Source organism: Melozone crissalis, unplaced genomic scaffold, assembly GCF_028551555.1.
Source record: "Melozone crissalis strain CALT ecotype California unplaced genomic scaffold, PUWL_Pcris_2 ptg000027l_1, whole genome shotgun sequence".
In the NCBI taxonomy this organism is placed as follows: Eukaryota; Metazoa; Chordata; class Aves; order Passeriformes; family Passerellidae; genus Melozone; species Melozone crissalis.
Genome location: NW_026535805.1, coordinates 57,480,673 through 57,501,617, shown reverse-complemented (window position 1 = coordinate 57,501,617; position 20,945 = coordinate 57,480,673). Strand labels below are relative to the sequence as shown.

The 20,945-nt window shown below is 43.3% G+C and overlaps 1 protein-coding gene across 1 annotated transcript; it reads left to right on the top strand.

Moving 5' to 3' along the window:
• Positions 1-498: 498 nt before the first annotated feature.
• KCNS3 (potassium voltage-gated channel modifier subfamily S member 3) lies at positions 499-20,464 on the top strand. Its single transcript, XM_054280032.1, has 2 exons — positions 499-513; positions 18,298-20,464. Exon 2 carries the CDS (start codon positions 18,347-18,349, stop codon positions 19,826-19,828), a length of 1,482 nt encoding a protein of 493 aa, XP_054136007.1. The 5' UTR covers positions 499-513; positions 18,298-18,346; the 3' UTR covers positions 19,829-20,464.
• The last annotated feature ends 481 nt before the right edge of the window (positions 20,465-20,945 follow it).

Below are 20,945 nucleotides of genomic sequence, written 5' to 3'. Positions count from 1 at the left end.
CAAAGTGTTTAATCGTGGAACGCTGTCGCAGCTGCGCTTTCGAGTTACGCTGGGAGCTGGCCTGGCTTCCCATTGCTCTCTGACTTTAACTCGGGCAGAACTGAGCCCCGACACAAGCAGCCAACTACTCTGGGCCATAACACGGAGCACAAATCACATCCCCCTGCAGCGTGCGGAGGACGCTCCGCATCTCAGGCTGCACCGCCAGCTAATCAAGCCGCGTGTGCCACTTCAGCACAGCGCCTGGGAATCGATGGCAGATCAATCCCCCGGCGCTGACAGCTCAGCGCGCAGCCCCGGCCCCGCCGCCGCACAAAAGCGGGACGGGGCGAGCCCGGCGGCCAGAGCGCGGCACGGGCGGCAGGGTCGGCACTGCTGGCACAGCTACTGCAACCCCGGGCGGGAGGCGGCCGGCACAGCCCAGCCCTGCCCCTCCGCCTCGGCAGCATCGCCCCTCGGCACGGGCTGCCGCCTCCGAGCCGCGGGGGAGCGGGGACCGCCTGGGCGTGCCTGGTAGGTGGCGACGCCGGGTCCGGGCGCGGGGTCCGGGCGGTGCGGGACTGCCCCGGGGAACCGAGCGGGGCGGCCCCGGGAGCGGGGGAGACGCCAGGGGTGCTATGCGGGACCGACGGGCGAAGTGCGGGAACGCTCCGGGAAAGAAGAGGAAACCGTGGGGGTGGGACTCCGCCAGAGAGCGGGATCCCCGGGGCGTGGAGCGGGACCTGGGGGGGGAACACCGACCGGCAGGGCGGCACCGCTTGGGCGCGGTGCGGAACCACGGGGAGCGGAGCGGGGCCCCCGAGGGCGCTGCGGGACGGGAGCGGGGCCGGGGGATGCCCGGGGCGGGGAGGGGACTCGGCTGAGCCCGCCTGCCGCCGCCGGTGTTCCCCTCCCACGTCGGGCGGCTCCCGGAGCTGGCGGGGCGGGCGGCGGCGGCCGCGGCTCCAGGTAGGCAGCGCTGCCCCGGGGAGCGGCTGCGGCTCGGAGGGGACAGCGCGGAGTGCGGCGCGGTGTCTTCTTGCGTTCCGCGGGGCAAACAGGCGGGGCAGGAGGAGGAGGAGGAGGAAGAAGAGGGGTGCACAGGAAGCCACCTGGGGAGGGGGAGCCTCGGCGCGTTCGCTGCCCCGGCGATGTCCTGCCCTGCACCGTCCTGCTCGGGACTCTCCGCAGGGAGGCGGCTGCGGAGCGGGGGCGCGGGCACCGCTCTGGCCCTCGGAGCGGACGCGTCCTGCCGGGGTCTCCGCGGCTGCTTTGTAATGGCCTGCGCGGGAGAGGGTCAATAGCGATGCCTCTGAGTCCTTTCGCATGGCACAGCTCTGCCTTGTCTTTTTGAAACTCGTTTAGGTTAAAAAGTAAACTAGATTTAAGCAGCTGTGAATGGCTACAGTAGTCTCTATGGGTAAGGAAACGTGGAAGAAGTTTGTTAAGTGTGCGCGTCCTGTTTAAAGTAGACTTTACTAAGTTTGGGATAGTTAACGAGATTTTGGAACTAAGTAGGCTTTGAAGGAACTTTCTCTTTTTATGAATGACTTTTTAAATGTTCATGTGTAGGACAGTGAAAATTCTCTGCTTATTTTTGGATTTTCTGGATTTTCTTGCCTGCGAGATCGCTGTGTTCCATTTTTTATTTGCCTAATGCAAAGCCCAGCTGTTGGTTATTCTGGGAGCTGAGCTCAGTGTGTCTGCTGGGCAAGGTGGACCTCAAGATCTGAGCAGCGGCAGTGTATTGATTCCATTAGCGGGATTTACAGATCTGCCGACAGATTCCTTTTAACACAGTCGCTTTCCCAGAATTAAAGCTCTCCTCCGAGCGCCTGTCACTGGTCTAGGCCAATAGATGGCATGAGGCACTCAGGCTACCGTCCTGAGGGGACAGAGGGAGCAGGGATGCCTTTTGTAGGGAGCCAGGAGTTTCAGAGGGGATGTTTGAGTCAAGTTCTGGGTGTCTGACTTGGGATACCTGGGGCAGACCTCATTTTCAGAAACATGTCCTGGACCACTCATTCTTGCTTTCCTCAGTCAAAATTGCAGCCTTTCCCATAGTCTTTCTCTCCTCTAATCAGTTAGGGTTAAATAATGTAGAATTTTGGTAGGAATTGATCTGAGTTCATATCCTAAGCCATGAAGTAGAGGTGGCTTTTCAACTTTGCATGATGTATTTAATATCTGCTACTGGGGGGAAGCTGCCCATTGCAGTAATGTTGAAACCAGTAGTCATTTGGGGGAATGAAAGACAATTATAAGGCTTGTAAGGAAGAAACTTTTTAGCTTCTGTATCTAAATTTCTGCTGAGATAGCACTGTGGGTAGACAAAAATTATTTTATGTTCTGAAATTGTGTAAGTTATTTAAATACAGGTAGGTAGCTAAATGATGATAAAAGAACTTTAATTGACAGTAGTCATACCTAGCTTTTACAAGGGTGTTTCTTAGCTGTAGATTTCAAAACGGTTTTCTTTAAAAAGAGGCACAGTATCATTAGATTTTTATTTCAATTTCAGGAAGTATGGGGAAGGTCCAGAAGTAATATCAGATTTCCTAAATCACGGTTCTTTACTTGTCTATTAGATGTACTTTATACTGTCTGGACAGATTTAAGTGGGTCTTGCAATTAAAAAAAGAGTGAATCTATATGTATTCATTGCAGAGGACATTAAAGCTCTTTTTTGAGAGACCTTCTTCCTTGTCTATAAATGTCTGTGTCTTGTTACCTGTCTCAGCACTAAGGCAACCCACAGAAGTTGTAGCAGCCTTTCAACTTCCTATTTGCGAGTGTGGGCAAAAGAAAATCAATAATCAGCTTTCAGCTGAGCTGATACAAACTGCAGTGTGACCCCTGGAATTGTTCCTGGGACAGGTGAGGTCGGATGTTTTACTAGAATGCCCTTTGTAGAAACAGAGAGGTCCTGAAGGAGGAGCAGATCTTTGCTCACCCTCTCTAGCACTTAGCAACTTGCCCAGTGCAAGAAGAATAAAACCACCTTAAACCTGAAAATATGGTAAATGGGTGTTTGGCCACCAGTATCACCTTAGCTGTGCAATTACACCCACAGGCAGGATCAAATCAACTACTCACACTCAGTGCCAAGGCCATCCAGCCTCAGTGCAGAACAAGGTTCTGCAGTGACTGAGCTGCTGAGGCACCTTAAACCTGCCTGAGGAGTGAGGCAGCTGAGCTTTCTGCTCTCAGCACTGCTGCCTCTGCCAGAGGTGAGCTTTTTGTTCTGGCTGGGCCCTGGCCAGGCTGGTGTGGGACACGTGTCCTGCAGTGTCCTGCCGTGTCCTGCCTCGCTGCTGGGATGGCTCCAGAGACGGCTGCCATGGCTGCCTGTGTTGGCATCCCTGTCCTGCCACCTGGGCAGGCTCAGCCCGCACCTCTCAGGTGAAATAAGTGCTGCTTAACAGGGAGGATGTGTGACAGGCAGGGTCTGCTGTGAGTTTGTCAGAGCAGTCTGTATCCTGATAGGCAATATCTGTATGAGCAGCCTGACCTTCAGCTTGGTCACTTGAAACAGGTCGAGACTGTGCTTTTGGTCTTACCTCCTGGAGTCCCTGTCTCAGCCCATTTGTTTGCAGCGTGTCTCCTGTCCAAAGACTCTTGATTTAAGGAACTTGTTTACTTCCTATTGGGGCACACCTATTAAAAAGATCTGCCCAAGGCTAATGACTAGAAACGAGGCTGAAGTCTCTAAACTTGCATCAATATCTGCCTTGCAAATTTTCAGTTGTGGGACATCTGCCAAGGACACATAATAAAACAGAGATCATGAATAAATAAAATGTACTCCACTAATCTGTGGATATTTTCTTTTTATCTTGCCTTTGCCCCATCCCTTTGTTTTTATTTCTTGTTCTTCATCTATTTTTTTTGTTTCTGTTAAGCCTTGCCTTTTAATTTATGGCATCATCTTATTTTCTTCCTGTCTTGCCTCTTCATTTTCTGAGGGGGAACGCATCCCAAGGAAACCAGGCAGGATGCTGTCATTGCCATTGCCTGGTTCTGTGTGCAGGACCAAATGCTCAGCTGACAGAAACTGTCCTTGACCTGTTCCAGACAATGGTTCTGCACCAGTTAATGCCAGGGGGTCGTCTGCTTCAATATGCTACCTCAGTATGTTGCTCCATTCTTTACCATTTTTTCTTTTTTATACCTAATTTCCTTCTGGTCCTTTTCATTTTCCCATATTTTACTGATGCTTCTTTCCTTATTACTGTACTTTCCATTTTATGGGAATGTGTTCTGCTCATCTTGCCTCATTCATATTGTACCTCATGTCCTAACTGCAGTGTGTTAAACTGCTGTCATCTGTCATTTGTGGATAACTGGCTCGTTTCTCTTGCAAGGGTGTTCTGCATGTGACACTTGCTTGTAATGGTTCTCTTTTGTTTTTTCATTCTATTTTAAAGGAGATGACTTCTAGAATATTTATCTCTATTGCAGAGAAAGATGATGTTGACTGTGTTGGTCCTTAGTTTCTGAGGGAGCTCATTCCACAGTAATTTTCATGAGACATGTGTCTTCTGGCAAGATGAGCTTTATGATTTGTATTAGAAGGTCCCATTGTGGTCACTGTTCTTGTTCTGCTTACTTTGCTGCACATTTGGGGCCATTTGCTGTGTTACAGGTAAAGCCTGAGACCTTGATTTTCTTGCACTGTTCAGCAAGGAGCTCAGGTAAGTCTGGAGTAAACATATTGGTTTCTGTGTGCTGGTTATGTTGATATAAAGGTGTGGAAGGGTTCACTCATTTTGCCCTCTCTAAATTGTTTATGTCACTGCTGTCTGTCTGCTGGATATTCCTGAAGTCCCTTGTCATAGCATAAATTTCTGTTCTCTTTTCTTTTGTCCACAAACTCTCCAACTCATCTTCTTGCCCTTCACACTAAGGTGTCTTACCCATTTTGCCTTCCCATCCCTGACAGGTGAGTGGGGACTGAGGTGAGGGGTCTTGGTGTACCAGCTCTCATAGCTGCTGAGGAATTTCTGGGAGGGGGCTCCAGGAGAGGCCACTGCAGCTCAGCCATTCAGACTCCCTTTTGTTCAGAGCAGCCGCCTGCCCTGGCTGCAGACATCAGCCTGACTTTGGCTTGCAGTGTCTGTTGCCATCTCCTCCAGGCAGGTTTATGTCTTAAAGGTTGACGTTGGACAGCCAGAGCTGCTGGACTGTGAATCCAGAATCAATCCACGGGCAGATGGTGGCAGATGGGCAGCCTGGTACCATCCTCACCTGTGCCAGCAGCAGCAAGAGATGCAGTTGTCCCTTCTTGTTCTGTGAGGTGTTGTGCTGTGTGAGTTCTCTGGAGGTGCACTTGTGCAGCTGGAGCTGTGTATGCTCTGAACAGGGTAAAGGCTAAGAAATTAACTTCTCTTTTTTCCATTTTTAAAATTTTTTTTGGTCTTACCAGCCTGTCAGTAAAAACCAGCAAAGGCCACATGGACAAAATGGAGTGTGGATGGTTTAAGGAGGACAGGTTATTTATGATCTGAGGCAGAATGTTTCTTCCTCCTTTTTCTTCCTTTTTTACATTTTTGTCCTTTGTTCATAGGCTTGGACAAGCAGTTCAGATGTCAACTGATATCTTAAAAACTGGTTGATTCTTCCACATGTTTAGTCATTCTAGCCCAGTGCTGCTCTAATGACAGGCTCAGAACTCAACTTGTGCAGAGGATTGCTTGTCTTCTGCTCAAAGCAATGGCAATCTTCATGGGCTTGGTAATGTTGAAGTAGAACATGTTGACCTGCTACATGACATCGAGAAGGTCACATCTCAAGTCTCAGGTGCAGCTTCCAAAGCATGGAGCCCAAGGCATCTGCCTCACAGCTCTTAATAAAGTGTTACGAGATTTATGGACAAAAACTGTCTTGTACATCAATCTTGTAAAACTTAGTATTGGCAATTTTGTGCCTCATATAGAGTTTCATATTTCTCTGTTTTTTTGTTGTTTGAGCCTAACAAATTGACTGTTGATGTTCATATAAGTACAGGCAGGTTACCTGTGGGAGGCAGATAATCAACTCGGGGAAAATCTATAACAGCTTTGGTTTGCATGGAGGAGTCACAACACAGCCTGGGTAGTTTCATAAAAATTGGAAGCGCTTCTGATTGCTCTGCCATGCTTCTTGCTTCTCTTCTACCTCCTCTCCTTCAGCAGACAGGAGCTGTTGCTGCTTCCAGTGGTGTTAACTGCTGTGGAGGCTTCAGCTCTAAAACCTTTTTGGTACCATGGTGGTGTTACAGGGAGCAAGAGGGTTCTCACTCCTGGCCTCAGTGAGAGAAGAATCACCCTTATCGTTTGTGAGATGCAATTATAAATATACAATATTTATTTTGTGGACAATTGTTGTCAATCAGTGTGTTTAAAACAGGGCTGGTGGAAGACTGGGTATTTCCCAAAGAAGATTCCTTTTTATTGAAGGCTTTATCTTATATATTTATATATAGTTCTTCAGTTATTTCAATCAGTTACTGCTGATTTAATTAGGTTACCATTCCAAAGCTGCTTGGTAATTTTATGAACTCCATTTATTGCCCGTTGAGAGAAGAGCAAATAGAACCATAAGTTAGGTTTTCATTTTGAAAACAGCTCACTCATTACTGCAGCACAAATGTAAATCAGCCCTCCATGGTTTAGCTGTAGCTAGTGACAAGCATTGAATGATGGTTTCAGCATGACATTTTAGGGGCAGACACCTTTTCCCTTGAATAAGCTGCTGAAAATGATGCTGCCTTGTATATTCTTCTTAAGCTAAGAAGATCTGTGTGTCTTCCTGTCCAGTGCAATGTTTGCTCTGAAAAGGGCAGCCAGCATAGATCAATACTGCTCTTTTAATTCACCCATGAAATTGGTGAAAGCTTGAGCTGGACAAGGGGGATAGAATGAGTTCTTGGTGGTATTTTAGCTTAGTGCTATTAGTCTGGAAACAGTAATGGTGTTTATGTTTTCATTGCAAGCCGTTCTTTTTAGGGAGTCATGAGTTTGTTTTACAGTTTGCTGGATGTTAGGCCAGGCAGAGAAGTTTTTCCCACTCACTTTGATTAATTTGTTACGATGACAGAAAAGAACAAAACAAAGGGAAAATTAGCTCATGGCATGTTTGGTGGTCAAATAAGAGTTATTGTGGATTCACATTGAAACCTGTGAGTCTTGAAAGTGAGAAAAGCTTAATCTGCAAGTAGTTGCTGCTAGGCAAAGTGCTTGGTCCTGGCTCTCTGGGATGCTCCGTCCATTTCCTGACCATGAAGCCGGTCTTTCCTGAGGTCTTCTGTAACTGCTAGAGGCAGGGGATGTGTTTCAGTCTTCTTAGGCTATCACTTATCCTTGGAGCTGAGCAAAAGCCCTGGCTTGAGGCAATACTCAAGCACAGACTTGTAAGAAGTCCAACGTGACTTGAAAAGTCTCCTTTTGCTTATGTGTATTCGACTCTATCTGAAAACTGTGGACCAAGTCTCTGGAAAATTTGGACTGAGTCTCAGCCGGCACCTTTAAAAGCTCCTGGCCCTGAGACTTGGGTTTTAGGCAAACAGACATGTTCTCTTAGATGAGTATTACTGATTTCAGATGATATCATGGGTTTATATATTCAGATAGTAAGTCTGAGGGCTGTGGTAAAACTGCCTCACAAATGAAGTGAGAAGCAGAAGTTATTTTTCTCTCCAGAGTTTTACTGAGCACATACTGAAGTACCTCATTCAAAAGTAGACAGAAAGCTGAAATTATACTTTTTTCTATCTTCTTTTTCTTCTAGAGAGCTTTAGATTAGCACTGCCCTTAAGGCCAAACAAGTTTTTGCTTACACTGATGTTCAGTGGTGCTTTGCTTCCAGCAGCAGCTTACTAGGGGAACTAACAACAACACCCAAATCTATTTTGCTCTTAGTTTCTTCAAATGCACTGCATATGCATAATGAACTCTTAATTCTTTCTTGGAAGACATGTAATTAGGATCTCAGATCTTCCTCTGGACCTCTTGGTGTGTGGTGCCTTCAAAATCCTGGGGGCCTGTTGTGGGAGTTTATGAATCTATCTATTGATGTTTAGCCCAGGCAAAAACCTAAGAAATCCCTTGTCCTGTTAAAGTCTTCCACAAAACATCTGCTAATTTTGTGGGATTAGGATTTATGCAGCCACACACCTTCAGTTTTCCCTCTCTGGACATTTGTGTGGGTCATTTTAAAAGTTAGAAAAATATATTTGCAAAAAAAAGATGGGAGAAGTAAGGAGAGAAGGGGCTGGATTGTGACTTCTGAAATTTCTTCTGATCTGGTTGGGTTTTATATCTGTTCCAAACTTTCTGCCATTGGAAGACAATAGCAAAAATGGCACCAGAGTAATTTTATAAGGTCTGCCTTTGAGTTGATTAAATGGCTGTATTGTTAAGGGCTGTGCAAACACATGTACTAGCCAGAATCCAGCCCACACACACAGCACCCCCAGTACCTTACAAATTGTGCCAATGTGTGATATTACTTTGCATATGTAAATCCAGGTGATAGTGTCCACTCAACACTTCCTGAAAAAATAATGGGTAATAATGCTGACAAGTGCTGAAATGAATTGCAGTAGTTAGGACTGACATTTATTTTGTGAAAAAAACTTACTTGCTGGCTGTTCCTTTTTGTGTGCAATGACAATGCCTCAGCTTCTGTGAGTATTCAATTGAATAGTGGTGCAGTGATGCAATTCTGTGTCTTAGCATGTCATGTCCTCACTTCACACATTTTCTGGCAAATGTCCTTTTTTCCTGAATGCTCTGTGGCCACAGCCTGGTTGAAACAAACAGGGAAAACACCTTTGTTTTTTAGGGACTGAGATGACTAATAATACACTGGTTGACTGATGGGATGCTGTTAAAAGGGCTGTCGGCATCCTGGAGAAACTCCAGCTGGGATGGAGTAGCCCCATGCAGCAGTTTGAGGGCTGACTGAATGGAAAGCAGCTCTCAGAGAAGGACATGAGCATTGGGGTAGGCAGCATGCAGAACTCAAGTGAGCACTGTGCCCTCACAGTGAGGGCCAGCTGCCTCCTTGGCTACAGTCAGCAAGGCTGTAGCCAGCAGGTCCACAGAAGGGGTCACTGAACCCAGACTGGAGCAGAAGAGTGTCTAACTAGGCTTTAGTAGAAATATTTTCCCTGTAAGAGGGGTCTAACTTGACCAAGGTACCAGAGATTTTGGGAAATTTTTGAGATGTTAAAAAAAACCAGTTGGCCCTGAGCAGCCTTCTTTTGCTGAACCAGCTTTGACAATGGGTGGGACAAGATGACCTCCAAAGGATCTTTTCACCACAAATTAGTTTGTTATGCTACCTGGAAAGTCAAGGGGAGTGGTGTAACCAAATGATGTCCAGTGTAGGAGCAGTGAGCAAGTACCAAAATCTGAGTCCTGAGCATGTACCAAAATCTGAGTGCTCCAAGCAATGGAGGCTCCTATAGGCCTCAGTGTGGGTAAGGTTTGCAGCATGGCTCTTGCAGATATTTTTTTTCAGCTCCCTCCACATATCCTTCCTTAGCCTGTGGCCTCAAGTCATGCATACTAGCACATTGTAAAACTTACTTGGCTGCTTTGAAAGTGAATGTTGGATCACAGCAGACCGCAGAAATTATATATAAGTGAGATTTGGAGCTCTGCTTCAGAGTTGTCTGGGGTCAAGAGAATTTATCTTGAACAGTACTGACTCCTTTAGTGAGATTAACATGCTGCAAACACAAGTGTTTTTACAGATTTTCAGTTGAAGGTTTCAGTCAGAATATTCACAATAACAATTGCTTGTGTTCTTGTTGCCTAAGAGACTCTGAATATCTTGGAGAACTTCACTGTGGTCAAGAAAACCTTTGTTTATCTCTGAAATTAATAGAATTTTTTCAACACATTAAAAAATAAATACAATGTAACTTTATCTACTTGGGCTGCCAAGTAAAATTAAATATATAGCAAAGGAAGGAGCTGACTTGTGGAGAATTTGTAGATAGTCAGTTTCTGCTGTCCATCCTCAGTGACTCCATCCCATTCCAAATCTGCTGGACATGTACACATCCATGGGCCTGGACTGCAGCACAGTGTACTGAAATAGATGTTAGAAAAATAATTTTGGGAGAACAAAGGCATTTGAGCACTGGACCAGATTCCAAAACCTCTCTGGAGAGGCTTTATCATTGGACATGAAATAAACATCTGCCAAAATTGGTCTAGAAGTAGCTGATCCTGCCTTGAGGAGGGGGAGAAGCTGAATTACTCTTCAAGGTCCCTTCTAAGCCTTTTTTCTGTATTCAGTATGTTAGTAATGTAAGCATCTCATTTCTAAATAAATTAAAAAGGCTCCAACAAATGGGCTGAGGTACACCCAGAACAGAATTGCGGTGAGATAATAGTTTTGTTCAAGCAGCTTCTCCCAAAGCCAGGACTTTGCAGAATAAAGGTTTAATGGATTCAAAAGTCATGTGTAGCCAGGTGAGTGCTCTGCGGCTGAATTGCCCTTTTAGCTCTGCTGCTCGTGGAGGTGTTGTGGTAGCACAGACAGGACTGGTTTCAGGTCCTTGCAGTTTTTACTGCTGTAATGTGTTGCAACATAATCCTGCTGTTTATGTTATTGTCTCTTCCCAGTTTAAGGAGAAGTCCTGCTTTATGTGGTGCATAGATTTTAGATTGTTCAGAACAACTTTTTCACCCAGTGAAATTGACTGTTGTGATTGGATTTGTGTCCTTTAAAAATATTACCTTGCTTTCAAAAATAAAAAAAAATAAATTTAAAAAAGTAAAGAAATTAGGAGTGGGAAGAGATAATCTGGGAGCAGAATTGATCAACGGCTCTGCCATCTGTACTAGGAATAGGAGGACAGGTCCTCAGACTCCAAAGTGAGAAATCAGAAAACATAGGATGGACAAACAAATAGAAGATTTTGAGTATCAGATCAGTCTTCTTGGCAGTGAGCTAAATCTTAATTTTAACACTCTGTGCGCCATTCCCAAGAGAATAAGAGTATTCTGAATTGCACCAAGGTCAGCATTCCTTTCCTAAACATGGAAGAGTTATGGCTCTATGTGGGTATAATTTGCCACTGTGCTTGTGAGCCATTAACACCCTCCTTAAAAACTCAGGAAAGTCTTCAATGGTTCATGGACCTGTGTATTGGAGAAAATATGTCTAATTGTTCATCCCTTTATGTTAGGCCTGGAGGAGTTGTGGTGGGATAGATGGGGCAGTTTCTCACCTCTCTCATCATAGCCCCTGGATACAACCATGGACAACCATTGAAACAGCCCTGTAAATACAGGAATGGTATTTAGATTTTCTATGCTAGATAAATATTGTTGTTGTTTCTGTTGTTTTTTATTAGCTGAACTGTCAGAATGCAGCTCTAGGCCCACATGTCTCAGTGTACCAGTACCTGGAGTGGTGTGTGACAGCTTTTGGGGAGACTGTGAAGGAGGTAATGGTGTGAGAGGGATGTGGGCTTGTTTGTGAGCAGCTGATCTGCTGTGTGACTTCAGGGACTCTGCTCTCTGTGTCTCTGTATCTGCATTATTTTCCTTGCTTAGATAGGTAACCTTTCAAAATCAAACAACATTTATAAGTGATTTACAGTTTCACTGAGGATCTTCTTAGATTCTAGACTAATCAATGATGGAGAATGCAGAATTATTTTAAAGAAGTATATTGATATATTTTTATTCTGCATCATTTTTTCCTGTATGGAAGTGTTTGACTTTGGGATCATGTATCAAATATTTTTGTCAACAAATTACTCCAGTAAGTGTAACAATAGGATTTTATGTTCATTGTGATCACTGGAGAAGTACTTGAATGGAAATAAATGGAGAACTCAGTGGAAAATGGGGTACTAAAAATAATTTGGGGAAGGGATCCATAGAAATTGTGCTTGTTACAGAGGCACCTAGACCTACAAGTGGCAATGTCCACTTCAGGTAGTACTTTGTGTTTTGAAGCTGTGCTCTTGATGGGTGCCATTAATACATCCTGTCAAACAAGATTATTGCCAAAATAACCTGGAGAGAGACAATTTATTTTACCATCAGCCACAGCAGTGCTGACCTGCTTGTAACAATGCCTTTAGTATCTTCTCAAATATTTCTGTGAACTTCAGCCCTTGGGATGATAGAACACAAGGAAGTGCTTAGTGTGGTCAGCTGTCTGTCTGGGCTGGCTGTGGAACAGGTTTGGGAGCTGCAGCATTCTAACTGTGCTTCAGAGTGGGGATTTACAGGTTGGTTCTCAAGCCAGCACATTTTAATCTGTCACTTCCACTTAGTTGCGGATAATGATCTTTTAATTTATATGAACAGAATATAAATTGCAGAGCCTTTGGGAATGTTGCAAGGTGCAAGCCTTGTTAACTCTCATGATGTGTATCTCCAGAGCCTTTTCACGTCAGAGAGAGAATAACTTGATTTTTTTTTTTTACTTCAGTCATTTTACAAGGTGACATTCTGATAACTGGGCGGTGTTAGGTGTTGCTCCTTGTTCTTTATGTATATGAGAAAGGAGTTCAGATCACATACTGCATTCCCAAGAGGCTTCTGTCATGTGCAGGCTTCAGCTGCTGTGTTTTCCCTTGCCCCTTTCTCATATCCAACCCTTGGCATATCCTCTGTCCTTACCAACATCCTCATAGTGGAAATAGCAGAATTTCACTTTGGGAGGATTCATTTTACGTTGTATTAGTCCCATGGAAGTTACACCCCTTGTGGCACTGCTCATATAGGCTGCTTATCTAGTCATGGCAGAGGTGAGCCCCACCTCTGGTGATTCACCCCCAAAAACCTGTGCCTGGATGAGTGGTGGGAACCATGGGCTGGAGATGCTTCTTCTATTCTTGCTTGTGTTCTTTTACTCTCAGTTGTAACAGCTTCATTTCTTCCTTATCAGTCTTTTGGAGGAGGTGATTTTTTTTTAACCCCCTATATTTGAAGACCGTTTTTTTGACAGGTATGAATATTTAAATAAAATGGTATGAATACTTAAATAATTTTAAATTTGAATGTCAGTAGTGCTTCTAACAGCTGTAGTTGTTTATACATGATGATCATCTCTTTCTGATCTTCATTGTATTGCAAAGTTGCACAAATATTTGGCGCACACTCAGTGTCTGAAACAGCCTGGGGACAGTAGAATTGTGCTGGGGTGACCATAGCCAAATAGGCTTACATGGGAGTAGCATCAGAACAAAATTCAACTCAAACTTTATTTACCTGAGGTCTTCTGGGAGGTTGTACTGAATAAATTTTAAAAGAAATGTAGTTGCATAATTTTATTATTTTCATGGCATTTTAATGCAATATTCTGGATAAAGGATGGCACTGCCAGTGGAATACAAAAAAATAAATTCCAGCTGAGAAAATAATTTAGCTGATTAATTTATCCTCTTTGCCTCACAGAGTGTCCATAACCACAGAGTGGTTTCTTCAGATGGTCTTGCTATTTGTGCTAGATGACTTTTTAAAGTTAACCTCCACCTCCATAGTCTGTGAATGACTTTGCAATTAGTTGTGTCAAGTATTACAATGAATTGAATGTTGCAGCTTACATCATAGTGAAAGAGGCTGTGCCAGTATTACCTTACTTTTTTTCCAGGCTTAATTAAGTGTGCTAAAGCAGTTACTACTGTCCAGCTGACAGACAACAACTTAAGTCATGCTAACTTGATTTCAGTCCAAATCCCTAATTGTGATTGATCAAGTAAATTATACATGCATTTAAATGTTTTTCTCTGCTCAGTGAGTCAGAAAATGTAGGCAGTACTTCTAGGTGGTGCATTAGACAAGTGTTTGCCCTATGATGAGTGGAGAAATTCAAACACTTAAAAAATCAGTGAAATGTTGATCCTGAGCTGAAGGTTGTTTTGGTTTGTTATCCACAGCATTTTAGAAGCACTTGGTGTCAAAATCTGCACGTGTGTAGCTTGGATGATTGGTAGAAGCTCTCAATTCTGGGGAAATTAGCAGAAGTAACAGCCCGAGTGCTTGTCTGCATCATTAGGAGACAAAATCTGCTTCCTGGGCATGGCTGAGTGTCAAAGTAAGATTCTTTAGGGGGAATTTACTCACAGCAGAATTTCCTGAGTTTGGAACCCTAAAATGGAAATCTGCCAAGATCATCAGATTCCTTAGGGAAAAAAATGTCTTTGAGCTCTGGAAATACTTTGTAGAGTTACCAGGATTTGTGTGCTCTTTTAGTTTTACATCAGTGTTACATCCCTTGTGACTTCACTGTGAGCAGGACTAGGCCCTTTAATTAATGTTCCTTCAACTTAGAGGAAACGATGCTAAAATGTGAACTTAATCTTGAGAGGTTTATGGAGTGTAACTGTGCAGGAAGGAGGAGGTGAGGCTAAGACAACATAGCCTTGAAAGAAACTGGTAGAAAATCTGTAGGCATGAGCTCTCTTTGAGTATTTTAAATAGCCGAGCACAACCATTGTAAACCAGTTGAACTTCCTTTCTATTGTGCCTGGATAATCACAGATTAATGCTAACAAAAGATGAAACTGCCCCAATTTGGCGTTACCAGTGGTACCAAAGTGGTACCATGCTCAAAAATTCAACTCATCAAAAAAAATATCCTGAAGCTTGTGGTGTACGACCTCACAGAGAATGGAGACTTTGTGCAGATACTATGCAAAACATAACTGAGAAAGAGGAACTTTGCTGACAAATAAATGTGTAGTATGAGGATCTGTGTGGTCAGTAAAAATCTCTTAGTGGTTTGTTCCAGAGGAGGTTGGAAACCACAGCACTTTGCGATGTGTTACACATCTGTGGCATAGCTGTCTCAAAGGGACTGTATCTGCAAACTGTCTCCGTGACTCCTCTTTTGAGAGCTTTAGGGATTTCACAGCGTGCTAAAAGCCCAGAAATTTGCAACTCCCCTTCCAAAACAATGGGCCTATGTCCTCACCAACAATGTGTGACTGCAGAAGCACTGGCTAGAGCCCATTTCCAAATTGGACTGGGAAGATCCTGTCATTCTGGTTTTTATTCTAAAGTTTGTGTCCTTTTCACACAGCTTTCCTAATGACTGGTTTTTATTTAGCCCTGAAGCCTAACATTTGGAACTTCTATTTGTTGGAGGTTTTTTTCGTTATCTTGGAAAATAATGTTCATTCTTCCAGTTACCCTCTTTCTTCTGTGTCTTGTTTCATTTTCTATTCTATATGAATTCTTAGCCAGTAGCTCCTTGAAACAGCTGAAACAATTAAAGCAAACAAGTAACTAACATCTGGTATGTGTTTATTTGCTCTGTTATACTCTCTCCGGGGCAAGAATTGTGTGATTTGGAATGGTTTCCAGTTCATTATGTTATCTATATTTGAAGAAGGTCAGAGAGGTTAATGTTGCACATCAAGTTGAGACTTGCAAAGTTTGTGGTAGTTCTGTGTTCTTAGGATGTTCATGATATAGGCCTTGGCACTCCAGGAAAATATCATTTCCAGCTGAACACAGTTTTACCCTTGAGGAAAAAAAGGTTCCTGAGTGAGTGAAGGGTTTCCTTAGGTAGAGAGCAAGTTGTGCTGAGACGGGAGTTGTCATTGCCCTGTGGCTTGAGTCACTTGTTGAAGTTGTTCTGATAGTAACTAGCAGAAAAATGTCCCGGTCCATGGCTCAGGAGTCAGGGTCTCTGCAAGTCAAACAACACATTCTTCAGATGATCAAGCTCCTCTTGACACAGTTATTGTGAATCTTTCCTGTACATTCTTTCTGTAGTCTAAAAATCACTTCATAGTAGTAACACATTAAGCAGGTTCTGGACCATGGTCTTACTAAGCAAGATCCACTTTCTTTCTGTATCTTGCACAAATTATGACTACAGTACCCTCAAAATAAAGCAGTAAAATATTGCCCACTGAATTTATCATACAGAGCAATTTCATGGAGGCACCATTATGAATATAATCTGCATCACTGATATGGTTTTATATTGCTGTCTCAACTGTAAGTCAGTGTAGTGTACTAAGAATTTACTGGGCACTAAGTTCTTGCTTTAGTTATTTCTGAGTAAAACTTGCTTTGTATTTGTCATTATTTGTCATGATCAGAAGTGCCCCCAGACAGGAAGGTAATGGCTTTAAGCTGAAGGAGGGTACATTTAGATTAGGTGTTAGGAAGGAGTTCTTTACTGTGAGGTTGGTGAGACACTGGCACAGGTTGCCCAGAGAAGCTGTTGATGTCTCATCCTACTTCATCCAGAATTGTTAGGGTTGGGTTGGATGGACCTCTGAGCAATCTGGTCTAGTGGAAGGTGTTCCTGGCCCTGTCAGAGGGAATGAGATGATCTTAAAGGTCCCTTCTGACCCTCGCCATTCTATTGGTCCATGACTCCATGATCTGAGATCTTGCCTGGTTTTTATAGTGCTCACTTATATTGTCAGGGTTCTCATGTTAATGACTTGCTTGAAGTGGAGATTTTATTGACTAAAATGAATCAATAACTAGAGGTTTCTTGGGTCTGAATATACTTTGACTTCCAGTCACCCCAGTCCAGATTTATGTCTTTTTTTTATTATTTATAGTGCTATAAAGCAGAGCTTGGCTCTAGATCATGAGTGAAGTGTGGTGATGTTTATCAGATGAGTCTTGCTGCCCTTCCTCTGTGAGGAGAGATCAATGGTCTTATTTGACCTCTTAATGATTCCTAAGAGCTGAAGCCTTGGGAAATGCCTGGAGTAAATGTGTCTTACAACCACTCTATTAGCTAGCAAATACCTGCCTTCAAACTAAATCTAAAGGTGCAAAATCATTTCTATGTTGTCGTGATTTAATCTCAACTGGCAGCTCAATCCCATGCTCACCCACCCCCTGTGGGATGGGGCAGGGAACCAGAGAGGTAAAATGGCAAAAGTTGTGGTTGAGATGAAAAGCATTCAATAGGTAAAGCAAAAGTGAAGCAAAACAAGGAATTCATTGACCCCCCTCCCATGGGCAGGCAGGTGTCCAGCCATCCCCAGGAAGGCAGGGCTCCATCCCATTTAATGGTGACTTGGGGAGACAAACACCATCACTCTGAGTGTCACCTCTCTTTCCCTCTTCTTCCCCCAGCTCTACATGCTGAGCATGACACCATAAGGTGTCTTCTTTTAGGACAGGAGAATTTTGATACTATCTTGTCACATTTAAAATGAATTGATTTCCATACTAAATTGAAATAAATTAGCTTAGTGTGCATCAATTAGTGTTTAAGTGTCAGAGATCAAAAACATTTGCTCTCCTCATGATCTTAGGTTACATATAATCTGATGGCAAGTGTAAGAACTGCCAGTTTTGGCTTTACAACAGCTTCTTCTTGGAAGGAAAGCAAGAAAGCAGTTCTGTAAAAGTTAACTTACTCACTAGTAACTGTAACTGCCTTTTGAATTCAGTTTTAGCTGAATTATATTTATATTTATTTATTATATTGATAGTAAAATACAGAAACATTTAAATGCCCATCTGTCCATCTGCAGGTGTCCACAGTTAGTTGTTGAGGAAGAATTACTGTGGAAGTTCCATCTCTGAAAGCCCCTTTTCCGGAGATGACATTTCCAACTTCTCAGCATTGCTGTAGGGTTGTAGCTAGGCTGTGGCAGAACAGGAATTGCTTCTGGAACTGACCAAAGTTGTAAGAGGGTTGTGACACTTCAGGTGAGTAGGAAGGAGATAGAAAAATACCTGAGGGAGTGCAGATATCCAAATATGTACCACAGCATTCTGAAGTCAGGAATTGAAAATCTTCAAAAGAAGTTGTGATATGTTTTCAAGAGCACAGAATGCTGATGTGTGGATCACCTTAGAAGTAAATGAATCGTCAGCAAAAGTAATTGCAGTCTACATTCAAGGAAATAACATTTGAATTAGTGGATTATAAATTGCAACATCATGTAAATGAATACAACTCAGCTGAAACTGTAATTGAGAGAAACCTGCTCAAAAGTTTGATCCTAAATTGATTGATTGATAAGTTTTCTCTTTAAAGATTTTTTGCGTAACTGAAGTGCATGGATTTTGTGACTATTAATTTCAGTGTGGTAGTGAAACAGAGACTGATTTGCAGATGAATTTGGCAGTCTTCCTTTACCCTGGTGAAAAGGAGACCTAAACCAGAACCTACTGCTTTCAGATTTGCTAAAGCTGTAAACCAACCTAATTTAAAACTACACCTGTGAAATGCTGAATAAGGGTATTCATAATTTTATTTATTTTTTTGTTTGTTTTGTTACAGCATTTCACAGTACCCAGAGATGGAGAAAAGAATGTGTCACAAGAGCAAAACTGAATTAAATGCTCTAACAATATCTTATGTTCTTTTCAGGTTCTATGTAATCTCATTGGGCAACAGCAGTGGAACTCGTCTGTCCAAAATGGTTTATGGTGAATTTTTCCGCAGACCTGGCAAAGATGCAGAACTTATCAATTTGAATGTGGGTGGCTTTAAGCAATCAGTGGATCAAAGCACCTTGCTCCGATTTCCCCATACCAGACTTGGAAAACTTCTCAAATGCCATTCAGAAGAGGCTATTCTAGAACTGTGTGATGATTACAGTGTGGCAGACAAGGAATATTACTTTGACAGGAATCCTTCCTTGTTCCGATATGTTCTGAACTTCTACTATACAGGCAAACTTCACGTTATGGAAGAACTTTGTGTCTTTTCCTTCTGCCAGGAAATAGAGTACTGGGGGATAAACGAGCTGTTTATTGATTCCTGCTGCAGCAATCGGTACCAAGAACGGAAAGAGGAAGGTCCTGAAAAAGACTGGGATCAGAAGAGCAACGACAGTATGGACTCCTCCAATGAAGAGTCATCCATATTTGACAAAGAGCTAGAAAAGTTTGATAATCTGTGTTTTGGTGAAATAAGAAAGAAGATCTGGGTCAGGATGGAAAATCCTGCATACTGCTTGTCTGCCAAGCTAATTGCCGTGTCATCCCTGAGTGTTGTTCTGGCATCAATTGTAGCCATGTGCATTCATAGCATGCCAGAATTTCAAAGGCTGGATGCCAATGACAGGGAGATTGGAGACCCTGTGCTGGAAGCTGTGGAGATTACATGCATCATCTGGTTTACTGCTGAGCTAGTGATCAGGCTCTTCACTGCTCCAAGTCAGAAGAAGTTCTGGAAGAAACCACTGAACATCATTGATTTTGTCTCTATTATCCCATTTTACGCCACACTGGCTGTGGACACGAAGGAAGAAGAGAGTGAAGATATTGAGAACATGGGGAAGGTGGTTCAGATCCTGCGGTTAATGAGGATATTTCGCATCCTGAAGCTGGCCAGGCACTCCGTAGGACTGCGGTCTTTGGGCGCCACTCTGAGACACAGCTACCAAGAAGTTGGACTTCTGCTTTTGTTTCTGTCAGTTGGGATTTCTATTTTTTCAGTGCTTGTCTACTCAGTGGAGAAAGATGATGACTCATCAGAGCTGCAGAGCATCCCTATTTGCTGGTGGTGGGCAACCATCAGCATGACCACTGTTGGTTATGGGGACACTTACCCGGTCACGCTTGCTGGAAAGCTGCTCGGCACCCTCTGCATCATCTGTGGGATTCTGGTGGTAGCACTTCCAATCACCATTATTTTCAATAAGTTTTCTAAGTACTACCAAAAGCAAAAAGCTATTGATAGAGACCAGTGCAACAGTGATCGCAAAGAGAAAAGCAATGACCTACCCTATTTTAACATTAGGGATATTTATGCAAAAAAGATGCACTCCTTCATTTCTAGCCTTTCTTCAGTAGGAATTGTAGTCAGCGACCAAGAGTCAACAGATGCCTCCAGTATCCAAGATATGGAGGATGCTTATAACACAGTATCTTTAGAGAATGGTACAGGAAAATGAGTTGAATCACGTTTGCTTCTCTTTATTTCTCTTCTGATTCTTGGTAAATGTGGACTGACAAACTTCAGTGAATTCATTAAGAGCAGTTGATTCTCAGGGTACTTAAATCTCAGCCATATTTGGACATTCTTTGCTCTGAGGATGCCATAAAAGCTTAATTGTTTATATGAGGTTTTAAAATATGCCTCATACAGTGGTTTAGTTTTTACACAACTAGTGTTATGCATTTTTGGGGACAAAAAGCTGGGAAAAGAGTTTTACAGAGTTTTACATGTGAGATAAGTGGGGTCTTTTTGATTTGTGAGTATTGTTGTTTGATTTGTTCATTGTTTTTTCCCCTGCAGCAGTCTCATATCTTACACAGAATTTGCTTTTATAATTTGCTGCTCCTCTGGCAGAGATACATTAAAAACGTGTAAGAACTATTGCACAAGTTAGTGAAGTTTTCACCTGCAAATACATTAGATAAATGAAGGAATTGTGTACATGTAAAACTATGTTCACTAACAAATTTGTGTAATTTTAGAGTCGGGGACCCATTTCCTAGGTTGGGGCAGAAAATATATTGGTACATATTGTTTTTACTCCATGGAAGCATAATATTTATTAATTTCTTTCCAAAAGCACAATACATTTTTAGTTTGTTAAAATAAATCATTCCCATTGTGCCTGTATTTTTCCTAGGATCCAGCCATGGCCAAGCTCTATCAGGTCCTAAAGGTTTTTAGTCATAAGTCCCAGCATGAAGTCTGAGCAGGATAGGAGCTTTTTATTCCATTTAGCCGCTTCTCCTGCTGGTGTGACCCTGAGCAGTTCTGGTGCCTGGAGGGAATCCTGCTGTGGTTAAGGCCACCTCGGTGGCTTCCCCAGGGACTTTGATTTCTGGCACTGAAGCAAACATCTGTGGTGGTGTTTGGAAGTCCCTGCTGCCCAGTGCCAGCCCAGCTGCCCCTTGCTGGGGGCTGCTGCCTCGGTGGTGGGAGCAGCAGCTCGGCCGCCGTGCTGGGTCTCTGTCCAGGGCTGAAGTGCCGAGCAGTGGAGATGTGGGGCATCCTCTTCTCTGCCATGTGCTGCCCATCAGGGACCTAGGGTGGGAATTGCACCTGGGCATCTGTAT

Coding starts and splice junctions, on each gene's coding strand:
- KCNS3 (XM_054280032.1), top strand. CDS start 18,347: ATGGTTTATGGTGAATTTTTCCGCAGACCTGGCAAAGATGCAGAACTT.